The sequence below is a fragment of the Acanthopagrus latus genome, chromosome 4, assembly GCF_904848185.1.
Source record: "Acanthopagrus latus isolate v.2019 chromosome 4, fAcaLat1.1, whole genome shotgun sequence".
In the NCBI taxonomy this organism is placed as follows: domain Eukaryota; kingdom Metazoa; phylum Chordata; class Actinopteri; order Spariformes; family Sparidae; genus Acanthopagrus; species Acanthopagrus latus.
The window spans coordinates 23,223,747-23,236,567 of NC_051042.1; the positions used below are offsets into that span (position 1 = coordinate 23,223,747).

The 12,821-nt window shown below is 42.1% G+C and overlaps 1 protein-coding gene across 4 annotated transcripts in view; it reads left to right on the top strand.

The window, feature by feature from the left end:
- Positions 1 to 12,628, top strand: part of furina (furin (paired basic amino acid cleaving enzyme) a) — a 90,814-nt gene extending 78,186 nt beyond the window's left edge. For all 4 annotated transcript variants that reach the window (XM_037094831.1, XM_037094832.1, XM_037094833.1 and 1 more), the window contains exons 13-16: positions 4,132 to 4,311; positions 4,396 to 4,520; positions 6,464 to 6,586; positions 7,648 to 12,628. In XM_037094831.1, coding sequence (XP_036950726.1) covers positions 4,132 to 4,311; positions 4,396 to 4,520; positions 6,464 to 6,586; positions 7,648 to 8,255 — 1,036 coding nt within the window. In that variant the 3' untranslated portion in view covers positions 8,256 to 12,628. The remainder of the gene's footprint in view (positions 1 to 4,131; positions 4,312 to 4,395; positions 4,521 to 6,463; positions 6,587 to 7,647) is intronic.
- The last annotated feature ends 193 nt before the right edge of the window (positions 12,629 to 12,821 follow it).

Genomic DNA, 12,821 nt, shown 5'->3' on the forward strand with positions numbered 1-12,821 from the left:
CTACCCTTACTGACAAAGCAGCGGGGCATTCAGGGGGTCAGATGGATGTTTGCGGAACTCCCCCTGCTGGAGTACAAGTCCCAGTCTGATGTGCCACAACATAAAATATTATTTACGACCCAAGTTATAGGATGACTATTCTAGATGTTGAAACATCTGTTTGATTGTCATCTGCAGCTCTGGGGGAAGCTTATCTAAACTTTGACAAAAATAATGATGATGATTATGTCACTGGATGCTCAGTCATTGAGTGTAGTTGTCTGTGTGCGTACTGTGCTGTTGGCTCTTGTCAGTGGCTATTTTGCCTTTATTTTTTAAGATATTTTATTTTATTTAATACAGGCAAGAACACAAATGCATGATGATATGATGACATACAACAGATGTAATAGTTAATCTAATAAACAATGCCATTTAATGATAAGAATGAAAAATTCAAAGGACAAATCGGACTACTAGCATATTTTCTCCTATTTTATTTTATCTTGTATTGTGTTAATAAGAAAATTGTCAGCAGCTTTTTGGCTGATATGTGTGTAGATGTGGTCATACAGCCTGTCTGAGTGAGAAATCACTCTTGATTGGCTTTTAGTAAATCAATGCACATGAGGGCAAATGGGAAACGATACAGCAACCCCCTTAAGCCTGTTGCTGGACTGTAGTATCCATGAGCTCATCCATTTAGAATGGTTTGTCATTTATCACCCTCACCTCTACGCCAGTGGCATTTTCTTTTTTAGCAGACTAATTCTTGATTACCTTCAGTTTATCAACCCAACCGGTCAAGGCAGACGGCCGCCCACCACAAGTACAGGTCCATTCTGAGGTTTCTGAACTTTTTTCTTGCTGCTGTCGCCGAGTGCTTGCTTCCTCTGTGAATTGATTATTGAAAGAGTTTGGTCTTTGCCTGCTCTTATTGAGAAGTGTTATGAGATAACCTTTGTTGTGACTTAGGTGTTTATAGCAGCTTCTACTGAAGTCAGGTTAATTGTATTTATATAGGGCTGTTTGTATATCTTCAGTCTGGAGTCTTTTGATTACCCTATCTGTATGACAAATAAGAACTACAGCAACCTGGAAGTGTGAGGTGTTTCTTCTCATGCATTTGACTGTCAGCTGTAGTCTTTGTGGTGTGTTTAAGGGCAGCTTTTTGGTGGAGACACAGGTGGCATGATGCGACAGTCTGCTTTCATCAGCACTAGTTCTTTGATGTCGGTTTGTTGTGTGTGTAACTCAAATTTAAGATTAAAGAGATCTGATGTGAGGGGGATTATCAGGGATCAACAAAGCAGATGTGATCAGAAAGGCCATTTATACTGATAAAGTGACAAGAGTAAATATACTATAATAAGAAATGTGATTATTGAGGGGTTAAGCAGCATGATGCAATCAACCTGGATGTTTAAGATGCAGTGAGCGATGTGAGAAATATAACAGAACACAGGTGTGGGACTGAGCTGTTGCTCCACTGCTGCATTGACAAGTCACATCTTCATCTTCAGTGTGGCTTGGGGCGCTTGTTGAAATGCTTCGTGTCACCGGTGTATGTGAGTGTGCAGAATATTCAAAAAAGAAATAGTAATTTGTCAATTCGTGTGTTCGCTGTTAGGATTCAATATTTACTCCTCAGCCATTTTCTTCATCTTCCATCTAAACAGTCTCTGACATCTCCTCTTCATTATGCGCACCCTGTCACTTCTCTCGCTGGGTTTTAGGTTTCTATCTCTTTTATCGCAGCTATGAGAGCCCAGAGCAGATGGTTCGAGCGTCTGGGAGCAGCAGTCGAGGCAGGTTATTCAATTTACATTTTAGGTATTTAGCTGGCTCACTTATCCGGAGTGACTAGGAATAAGTCAGCAGGTAGGCTTTCAGTGTCTTTCTCGCTGTCAATTATATCCAGTGATTGCATCCGAATCATGATGAGATATCAGAAAGGACACATTTCCAGGGAAAACTGCAGCACCACATCATTATGACCATAATTACAATCATTTTGCCATGAAAAGCTGTGGTGTTTGGTGTTGTTCCATCCATCAAAATATTTGTTTGTGAATTTCAGAGCGACCGCCATTTGCATGTCATTCATTTGAAATCAAACTTGAGTTTTACATTTGGAAAAAGCTTAAAACATGAAGTCTTTTCATGCATCTGACCAAATAAGTTACAGGATGCTGAGTGTTTTAAAACTGAATGTGAAAATGTAAGATGTGTCCACACTTTGTTCTTAAAGAATATAACAAACTTGATGAAAATGATCATCTACCACATTTCATTGCAAACTGCAGTGAGTTCCAAGCTCTGACATAGCTCTTCAAAAAGTGATTAATGATGTGAAAAACACCCTGTTCTTTCACAAGTCTGCTCACTACCAAAATGGATGGCATTTCTTAAGGTTTGGCTGCCTCCCAGAATCATTTTTTGGTGGTTGTGTAAAGCTTTAAACACCCCGGTTATAAATACACATTTGTGTCTCCCCAGGATTATTGCTGTAAAAAAGATTTGATTAAAGGAATGTTCAATAAATGATTCCAAATATGTAATTGGTGCGCGATTGTGATGCACTGGAGAGGATCTGCTGGAAGCTGCTGTGTGCCAGGGACAAAACAAACTGAACGAGAAATGATGCTGGTTTGTGCTACGTGCTATTGATGCTAAACCGAGAAGTATTTTACCGGTATCTAGAAACTGAGGGGATTTTTATAGCGTGTCACCTGGAATATTAATGATATATAAAGCCTTGTTTCCACCAATCAATCCGGTTCAGTTAAGACCAATTAGTGTTCTACAGTGTTTTAACTTACCTTTTAGTATCGAATCAGTGTGCAAGGTACCTCGACAGAAGGGTAACGAACAGAGTGATTCTTTTGCTACCATCAACAAATTTTGACAGAAAGGCACAACAATTGTGTAACAAATTGAACTGAACTGAACTGAACTTGAACCAGACTGCGTGGTTGAAACGGGGCTTTTGTGTTCTCATGATAGTGGAAATTCTAACCTCAAAATATTTGATACTATGAATACCACAGGGATAAACTGACACAACATTGCAGGCATACAATTTGGGATTTTTTAAACACAGGCCTTTGAACAGTGACTAAGTTAATTTACTCCTAGAAGAGGTGGGGCAGTTTGGGAAAGTGTCAACTCGATGCAGCTGGTACTGGTGAATCCATACTGCCCAAAATTAGTATTGAAACTGTTTAAAGCAGTCAGAATTAATAAGCATCGACATTTTAATACTTTTGATAACACTCAGCCAAAGTTGTCGCTTCTCCTTCCTGATCAGTTGCCCTCTTTAACTTGTTGATTTCCCCACTGTGACTGAATAGCAAATTGCTTTTTAATAGGTTCGTAGCACATCTTTCTCTCTGTCCGTTTTGTGTGTGCCTGCAAAAAACAGAGGCCTGATTCCAACAGTGCTGCAAATTTTGCTTCACAGAACTTCAGTCTCAGCTATGCAACAGCGGTCAACTGGCAGGATAAATCAACTTCTGCATCCATTTGTATAAATTTCCATTTTCTCCTCTCATGTTTTCTTACCCTGCTTCAGTGCTCCACAAACACATGTATTAAAATAGCCCCAACATGTGAATGTTCACGTATCATAAAAATAATGTGGGCAGTCCCTGAATGACTTATTGGCATCTCGAAAAGTGCTGCAAATTAACCTTTAGAGTGTTATCATGTGAGGCTGCTGTAAAGGTCAAATGCATTCATGTAGTCTTTGAATGCATCATGAAACATTTACCAGACTGAACCTTGAGGGTCTGCGTGTTAAAACGGCGTGACGGTGCTGTGATCACACCGTGTCTTCTCGTCTATAATTCGGCAAAACCTTGCCACCTTCCTCCTCCTCTAAACTGTTGTGGATGCATGTTATCTGTTAAGCGGATTTAGGAGAAGAATAAAAAAAAGAGGTGCTTTGCCTCCACAAAGTCTGTGTCGCTTACAGGTTCTGAGACATTAATCCTGTTCAAGGCCACAAACTCTTCACCCTTCGCAGGCAAGGAGCAAAAGAGTCACGCTGACACAGTGTTTATCAATGATTCCAGCAGCACACGCCCTACAGCTGATGCACACAGCTGTCTTAATGTGTCATCCGTGAATGTCTTTTGTCTTGTTTGACAGGAACATTGGCTTCCATTTGTCAATCAACAAGAGTGTGGACGCCTGCATCGGGACAAACAGTCACGTGACCTCATTAGAGCACGTCCAGGCCCGGCTCACCCTGTCCTACAACAGGAGGGGAAACCTTGCTATCCACCTCATTAGTCCTGCTGGCACACGCTCCACGCTGCTCCACCCCAGGTATAAACACACACAGCATACATACACCTGCGCACACACACACACACGCACATGTTGACATGGCTGTGCATCGTTCTCCTGCAGGCCTCATGACTACTCGTCAGAGGGTTTTAATGACTGGGCTTTCATGACCACCCACTCCTGGGATGAGAACCCCACCGGGGCATGGACACTGGAGATCGAGAACGTGGCCGGTGCCAGTGACTATGGTGAGACATTTTCTTTGAGAAATTAGCATTTGGTGGATTTTATCGCATATTTGTGTGTTCATATCTAGAATTCTGCAATCCACGTTTTATTTGCCCTTTGGCCATATTTGAGGTAGAGCTGCTAACTAATGATTATTTTCATTTTTGATTAATCTGTTATTTACTTTTCAGATGAACTGTTCTTTCCGTAAATTGTTAGAAATGTTAAAAGTAGTCCATCAGAGGTCCAACAATGCCAATGAGACAGATTAATGAAAAAAAGTTTAATCTAAAATCTAAAAATCTTTGATTTAAAACGATATTGAACAAAGAAAAGCAGCAAATCCTCACATTTAAGAAACTGGAACCAAGTAACTTAAAAAAGAAGGAACGGTCATCACATCATAAATCTTGCATTGGTGCCAGACTGTGGTGACAGCTGTAGTGGAGTCTATGGGGAGATGTATGGAGAAATACGCTTTGAACCCAATATATCTATGAAAGAAAGATGAAGAAACACACTTCAGAGAGTAGGTTAACAACTGAGTTTTTATCATCCTGTGTTCATCCCTCGACTTTGTTTGGAGAGGCTCCTGTTCACAGTGCAGTTGCAGTCACATCAGCGAGATTTGGTTGGACCTGCCTTATTTGGTCATAGTGACATCAGCCCTGTCAATAATTTGGAGGTAAAAAATCAGTAGTTAACCTTCTCTCTGAGGTTTGTTCTTTCAATTTGTGGGGACGTTTCCTCATCAGAAATCATAGGATGTGGATATGTCAGTTTTACTGTGTTTCTCCATCTATCTCCCATCAACTTTAGTACAAGTGACTGGCACCACAGAGATTCTGTGAGTTAACAACCCTTCCTTCTTTTTTAGGTTCCTTGGCTGGAATGATGTTTTTGCTTGACAAACAACTAGAATGATTAAGATAAATCTCTCTCAAGTACTTTTCATCCGATTGACTAATCATCGTATTAATTAAGAGGCAACAGCAAGAAAACAAACAGCGACAAGATTGCTCAAAGCCAGACAAAAACATAAAATCAACCCCATAAAGTCACATAAATTCTTATATCCCCATGGCCTAACAACACAAGTACATAATTAAAAATCAATGAGACACAACACAGAATACTAAATCTTGATTCTTTTATGCAAAGTAATGACAATATTAGGAGGAAAACTTCAAAAATAATGAATGGATGGAGTAATTATTAGAAGAAAATCCATCAAATAGACTAATCAGCTGATTGCTTCAGCACTATAAATAGTAGCTGAGCAATACAGACAGGGAAGTGCAACTTTAAGTCCTCAGGTGGATTCAAATTGGAGGTGTTGCGATCCCCTCACATTCATGCTCATCAGTATGTTGAGTTCTGCTCGAGGGTTACAGGTTCATTGCCAGAAGATTAGAAATCAAGTGGCTCTTGCACCTCAATTGCAGTGCCCTTGTTCTCTTTATAGCGAAGCTGACCGGCTCTGCAGCAAGTGGTGTTCGTCCAGCAGGCAGCATGATAAAACAGTGGAGTGAACACTTCACTCTTCTTTGTTTACACTTGGATCATCTGCAGCTGGATGTAGCAGGTCCACCCACAACACAGCCATTCAGAAGCCAAGAAACCCGCAGAAAACAGATGTAGATACACGTGTCACACCTCCCTCCTCAGTAATGAGAGATTTTGTTAAAGTGCAACCCCTCACAAGGCCTCCACACTTGAATAAATCCTCTGGGACGTTCACACTTCATAACGCTCCAAAGAGTGAAATCACGCTGTCTTTAAATCGAGACTCATTTCAAGGAGTCATTTTCTGTCACAGAATTCAAGCTTCTACAATGAGAAGAGGATACATTTACAAAATCCACCCGAGGGAGTTCCGGAGCCTTACTGTTTTTGACAGGCCTACTTTTTCTTCTCGGGTTAATTTCAGTTTTTATCTCTGTCCCTTATCTCCCATGCTCAGGCACTCTGACCCAGTTCATCCTGGTGCTGTACGGCACCGGCACACCATCCTCCAGCTCCTCTGACGAGCCTCAGCCTGGCAATGACAGCTGCAAGACCTTGGACCTGAGGCAGATATGCATCGGTAAGAGTGGTGTCTCTCGCCCCCAGTTTGTTCCTCACAGGAAGTGCCTGTCACAACATCCGAGGAGAGGCAGGGTAATCACTGAGTCATGCTGAGATGTGACATGTGGAGCAGCCTGGTTGTTTGGAGGGGAACGGGGTGAATGCTAGCATGTGTGCTGCACTGCCTCGGACTTGTTTTTGAGTCACACTATTATCTTATTCAAACTCTTCCTGCAATTGTCACATCATTATGCAGCTTCGGTATCAGTATCCATATTAAATGAAGAACTCATTTCTGATGGGACTGAATTAAATTTCACCCAAGGTCCCATTTTAATAATCTCATTCAAATTTAATGGTGTCCATACTGCCGGCTCCTATCTAATCCAAATACTGCTGGAGACAAGGTCTCCAGATACAATGAAGTCCAACTGCATGTTGTCAGTCTGACCCCTACAGGCTGTCAGCAGTACGTACACAGAGTGACACGATCATACACAGAGTCATTAGTGGGTGGACTGACTAATTGTATTTGATCATCATATGCTATGATTATAGTACCCAGGGCTCTGACTTCGGGCTCACAGTTATAGTTTCCTTTGTTTTTGAACAAGTTGACAAGGCCCTGCAGTAAATTACATTTTCCTCCTCCTCTTGGCTCACACTCCTGTTTTCAGCTCTGTTACCCCCAGCGCCCACAGTCTGTTAAGTGCCATTATAGGCAATGGTCTGTGCATCTGGACCTGCTGCATATGGAAATTGTTCTGTTGACTTAAACATGCTGCACTCAGCATTTAAATTGCAAAGCTTTTCGTCATCAGTTTTTCTTTTTTAAGTTAACTGAAGTAGCACTAACAGAAGTGGAAATGGCGACTTTAAGGCACATTTGCCTTAAAACTTTGTCTCAAACAACCGTGACTGAACACACAGAAATGTCCACGTTAACACATTTCTGTGAGCCTTGACTGTCTGCACAGGAATCCTGGTCCTCTATTTTTGATTTTTCTGACTCATATATAGTTAAAAAAAAAAGTCTGTTTGGCTGTTTATTTCACTTTTGTTTCTCTGTTTCTGTTACAGAGTGTGACACCGGCTACTACCTCTTTCAGCAGGGCTGTGTGAAAGAATGTCCAGCAGGCTTCTCCGTGGGCTCCCAGCCCCTAAACTACACAGTGGGAAACTCTATTCCACCAGCTTCCGTCCCCGCCTGCCTGCCCTGCCCACCGCCCTGCCTGACCTGCAGCAGCCTCAGCCCTCGGGCCTGCCTGTCCTGCCCCCCTCACAGCTCCCTGGACCCCATATCTGGCACCTGCCTGCACCTTAACCAGTACATGCGCGAGTCCCCCGGCAGCTTCATGGTGGGCCCAGGGAACCTGGGAACGGATCTGGAGCCAATCTCCCGCCTGCCCATAACCATTGCTGTGCTCAGCTGCATGGCCATCATCGCTACCTTCGCTGGTGTCTTCCTGATGCTACAGCTGCGTTCAGGCGCACTCATTAAGCTGCCCTCTCTGGAAGCTGGTGGCGGCCTCGGGGGTGGCTTCAGCCTTGGGGGAAATAGGGTGGTGTCATACCGCGGCATCCCAACTGTGTGGGGCGATGAAGAGGCAAATACAGACTCCGAAAACGAAGAGTTTGACGTCCACAATGAGAGGACTGCCTTTATCAAAACACAAAGTGCTCTTTAATGCCTCCCCACGTCCCTCCTTCTCCTGCTTTTAAATCCCCGACCATTTGTCTGATAATTCAGGGCTGTGGTAACTGTCCTTTCACAGTCTTTTCTGGTTTTATCTCTCATCCCTCTGGTTCTGTTTCTGTCTCACTGGGTTTCTCATCTGAGTCCTGCTTCAGGACCTTGACTTCCACTCTGCAGTGGGAGACCTGATGGGAAGCCGCTGTCCCTCAGAGCTTGGGATGGCCCGAGCTTTGCTCTGTTCACACTTGGGCGCATTTCTATTAAACTGGCTCTCTCCCTCCTCTTGCCCTCAATCACTAAGAATGTCTGTCTGTGCAGAGTCCATTCCCCCCTCCAGCTCCTTTTTGTTACAGCAAACAAATGATTATTATTTGCTTTCTTCCTCCTTTTTTCCCCTCTTTCCATCAGTCTCAGTGCAGTAGCCGGACGAGATTGTTGACTGTGAGGAGCAGAGATGTGTGTGTGTGTGTGTGTGTGTGTGTGTGTGTGTGTGTGTGTGTGTGTGTGAGTACTCATGTTTGTTAGCGTGTGTGTGTGTGAGTGTGAAAATCTGATGAAGAGTGTAGTGCCCTTCATAGAGAAGCTAACGCTGGTCCTGTCACATTTGCTACTTGAACTTAAAAACGGTGACAAAAAATTGCATTATGAGGCATGAAATCAGATTTGGTAACACTGGTTCTCTCCAAAGTGTCATTTAGTGACATCAACATCCAAAATCTGTCCCGGAAAGCACCACTTATCTGCAGTGATTCACAGTTTTAAAGTGCATTTTAAAAATGCTCAGATCAAAAGCGTAAAGTGGGAAACGTTCAGACACTGACTGGTGACACGCGATTATAAACCATTAGAGAAACAAAACAGACTGAGAGCTTTCTCAGTATGTAATGCCGGCTTTTTTTTGACAATGAGAGAATGAACGGTATTTCCCCTAAACTATCAGTCTTTCAAACAGCCAGTTGTTGATCTGGGTGTGACTTTAGCTCTTCTGTTGTACACAAAGTGGAAAAGATCTCTTTCAGCTCTGGAACATCAAACAGTGAGTCACACCACCAGCAAAGCTTCCTCCAGCTTTTTGGGCTTTAAGATGGACTCTTATCCCATTTTGGAAACTATAATTTATCCCCCTGCTCATAAAAGGTCATCCATCAGAAGATCCATTTGGAGAAAAAAAACACACTCACACACAGACCACTCGATCAACCCTGAGGCACAATCCTTTCCAGGGATATTTCATTCCTGTGTTTGATGTTCTCATATCCTGCTGCCGAGGTTGTGATGGGACCCGGAACAATATGTGACCGTTGAGCACAAGCGCCCTCTCAAAGCATCGAGTAGGTGTTAAGTCACCTGTGATTGATTTCTTGACGGAGCAGAAACAGTAGCGACACATCGATGCTCTCTGTTTTCATTAACATTAAAAGCACATGCCTCCTATCATATCGACTTCAGCTTTGTGTGTGTGTGTGCGTGTGCGTGTGCGTGTGTGTGTGTGTGTGTGTGTGTGAGAGAGAGAGAAATGTTTATAGGCCCTGTGAAGTGAAGGTTTCCGCCTTCATTTCTGCTCTTCAAATCTTGAATGCTGTTTAGAAACCCTTCGTCGAGGCTCCACATCCCACCAGCGTCTCTGCACTCGCCCTCCAGTCTTCATCAAATCTGAATTTCAGATGATCTCTTCAGTGTACTTTCCAATTAATTACATTCTGAATGATACTGCAGTGACTATTTATTTTAATCATACCTTTAGGGAAGATTGTTTGAACGTGATTCTTCTCCCGGGCTGGTTATAATCTAAAAAAATGCATCTCATGATTTAATCCAGAGTAGCCATTTTGAATTCACTGATCCCCCCCCTTTTTTTTTACTACTACATTGGATTTTTTCTTTTCTTTGCCTGTTCACAAACAGTGGAGCTTGCTGAGAGAGGTTGTCATGGTGATGACATGCATACAAAACTGCAGCTGCTCATCCTTTTATCTACCTCTCATATCATTCAGCAAGGGTTCATACACGCTGTCAGAGGAGCTGTTAAGTGATTATAGAGGTCAAATTATAAGTAGGCCAGATATGATAACACGTCTCTAGGGAACAATCGGGGGGCATAGGCATGTAAGTCAAGTTGATGTTTTTTAGACGAGAAACAAGCAATTGCAATTCAGAAACTGTAAAGCTGCTGTATAAATTCTAGTCTCCTGAAGCTCCTATCGCCCTTTAGGATCAGCATTCATAGGCAGGCACATCTGGGCTTTAAAACCTGTTATTGAAAATAAAATGGGTTGAAGGATTGTCCATAGATCTTGTTGGCCGGCGTTTAAGTGCTATATCAACTTAAAATTGTTAAGGGCATTTGTTTTCTCTCACCTCTCGGTGGCTCCACCGGGGGGGAAGACTTTTTTTTTTGTGTGTGTGTGTTCTTAGAAGTTTATGTCATGGACAATCAAAGTGCTTGTCTTGAGGTTGAGGGTGCACGAGAACATTGAACAAATCGATTTTAATTAAACCACTTTTGTTAGAAAACCTTCTCAGAAGCTATTATTATTCGTAAATATGCAGAGCTGAATGTGATTTAAAGTACGTGTTCAGAGAGAAAGAAAAGAGGAGAGCAAAGAGTTTCAATCCATAACCTGCCAACATCCTGTTCAAAAGCATGGAGAAAGATTGGTATGTATGCTCTCTGCTGAGCCAGGAAGCTTAATTCAACTCAGATGGCCAGTGCAGGTGTAGCACATTTGGCTTATCACAGCGGTCTCAGCCAGGAAGCACTAAACTGGATTGGAAACGAACCTGAGAGTGTGGATTTAGAGAAAGTGTCCTCTGTAGGAACAAAACTAATGTGCTAATAGCGTGCTGCATCGCTTTGTGTGATGTACATTAGTGCCTACTGCCATTTAGGCTTTGATTAGCCCCAGTTTAAGGAGGGGCACTAATTAAAAAAAAAACCATAATAAGTACAGCCTCAAACTTGAGTCGCAGAATCCTATTGACTTCCCAGCTGGGTGTGAATTGTGTAAACAACAGATAATGGGCTAATGCAGCAACAAAATTGCTTCTATCAACATTTTCCTTTGCTCTGGATGCTCAGAATTTGCATTTTGAGAAGAACAATAATGTGGACCAATTTGTCACAGTTAGTATTGATTCATTGATACTCAGTCTTATCCCTTCCAAAGGGAATAAATGCTTCAAAAAAAAAAAAAAAACAACCAGTGAAGTTTCTCCTTAAGTTCGACATTTTGGGGTGTTTGCACAAGTTGATGTTGTATTCACTCAGAAAACTTTAAACTGATTAACTTGGAGCCTTGTGCATTCAAGTGTTCAGCTTTTAAGAAAATCATGAATGCAGGCAGCATTAAGTAGCCAATGCCCCCGAAGCACGGGGAGCTGCAGAAAACCATTAGCAGCCATCTCACTCTTTCACTGCGAGGATGTGATGGAAACTACACACTAAAAAGAAAAAAAAAAATGAAAAAGAAAAAAGATGTCCTCTGCTTCTCTAATTGTGCCGGAAGCAGCTAGTTATAATAAGGCGACACACTTAACTGGCACTAAGTGTGGAGACTTTTCATGTAGGAAGTAACAGAGATGTTACACACACAAAAAAAGTGCTTTCCAAATTGTCTCCTCTGGCTGTAAAGAAAAGACTCGCTCGTGGGAATAATGGAAGCTTTTTTTCTTTATTCAGTTGATTTCTTTAATGTGGAGCTCGATGTTGCTTCAGTCCTGCCTTAGGATGTAGTGTGAAGTGATCGATATAAAGTCGGATGGAGTTAATAGGAGCAATATCTTTGGCATAACCAAAGACAATCATTATAATGCTGTCTGTTTAGTGTTACGACGTGCTGCGTTCAGGTCGTCACAGTCCATTGCCCCCCCCTTCACGTGTGTTTTGTTTGATATCATTCTGTCATCTCTGCCTTCGTTCGAAGACCTGCAGTGGCAGCCGGCGTGTTCAGCAGCTGTGGAGGGAGGAGGTAGAATGTATCCCATCTCCATTAACTTTAAGGGCTGAAGCAGACCTGCCTGTGTCCGTGTGTGCACATGCTTGCTTGAGTATAAATGAAACACTTTGTGTCGGAGGGGAGGGGTAGCGGCGGTTGGTGGAGCGCCCTCTGTTGACCTCCTCTGGCCTCTCGGCTCCTGGCCTGTGGCTGCACACAGTACCTTACAGATTTGTGACCTATGAATAATGTACAAGAATGACTATCTCCACATGGGAAATAACTCTAAAATAAGGCCTATTTTTGTACTATATGAATGGTGCAGTGTAATTTTCTTGTAATTTAAAGATTTTTTTGCTCTTGTTTTTCTCCTTTTTATTTAATTGATGTCAATTATAGATTCTACTAAAATAAAGATCTATGCAAATTTGAATGTGTTATTATTAACTTACATGCACTCATGAATATGATGGTTTGATGTAAAAATAGGTTGGTGTACAAAAACTGCACAGTGGTTATAAGATGTACTCAGATTCCTTATTGAAGTAAACTGAAGTGAAAGTACCAGAACATAATGTATTATGCTATGAGTTAACGTCCTTCATTCAAAAGTGAAAATACTA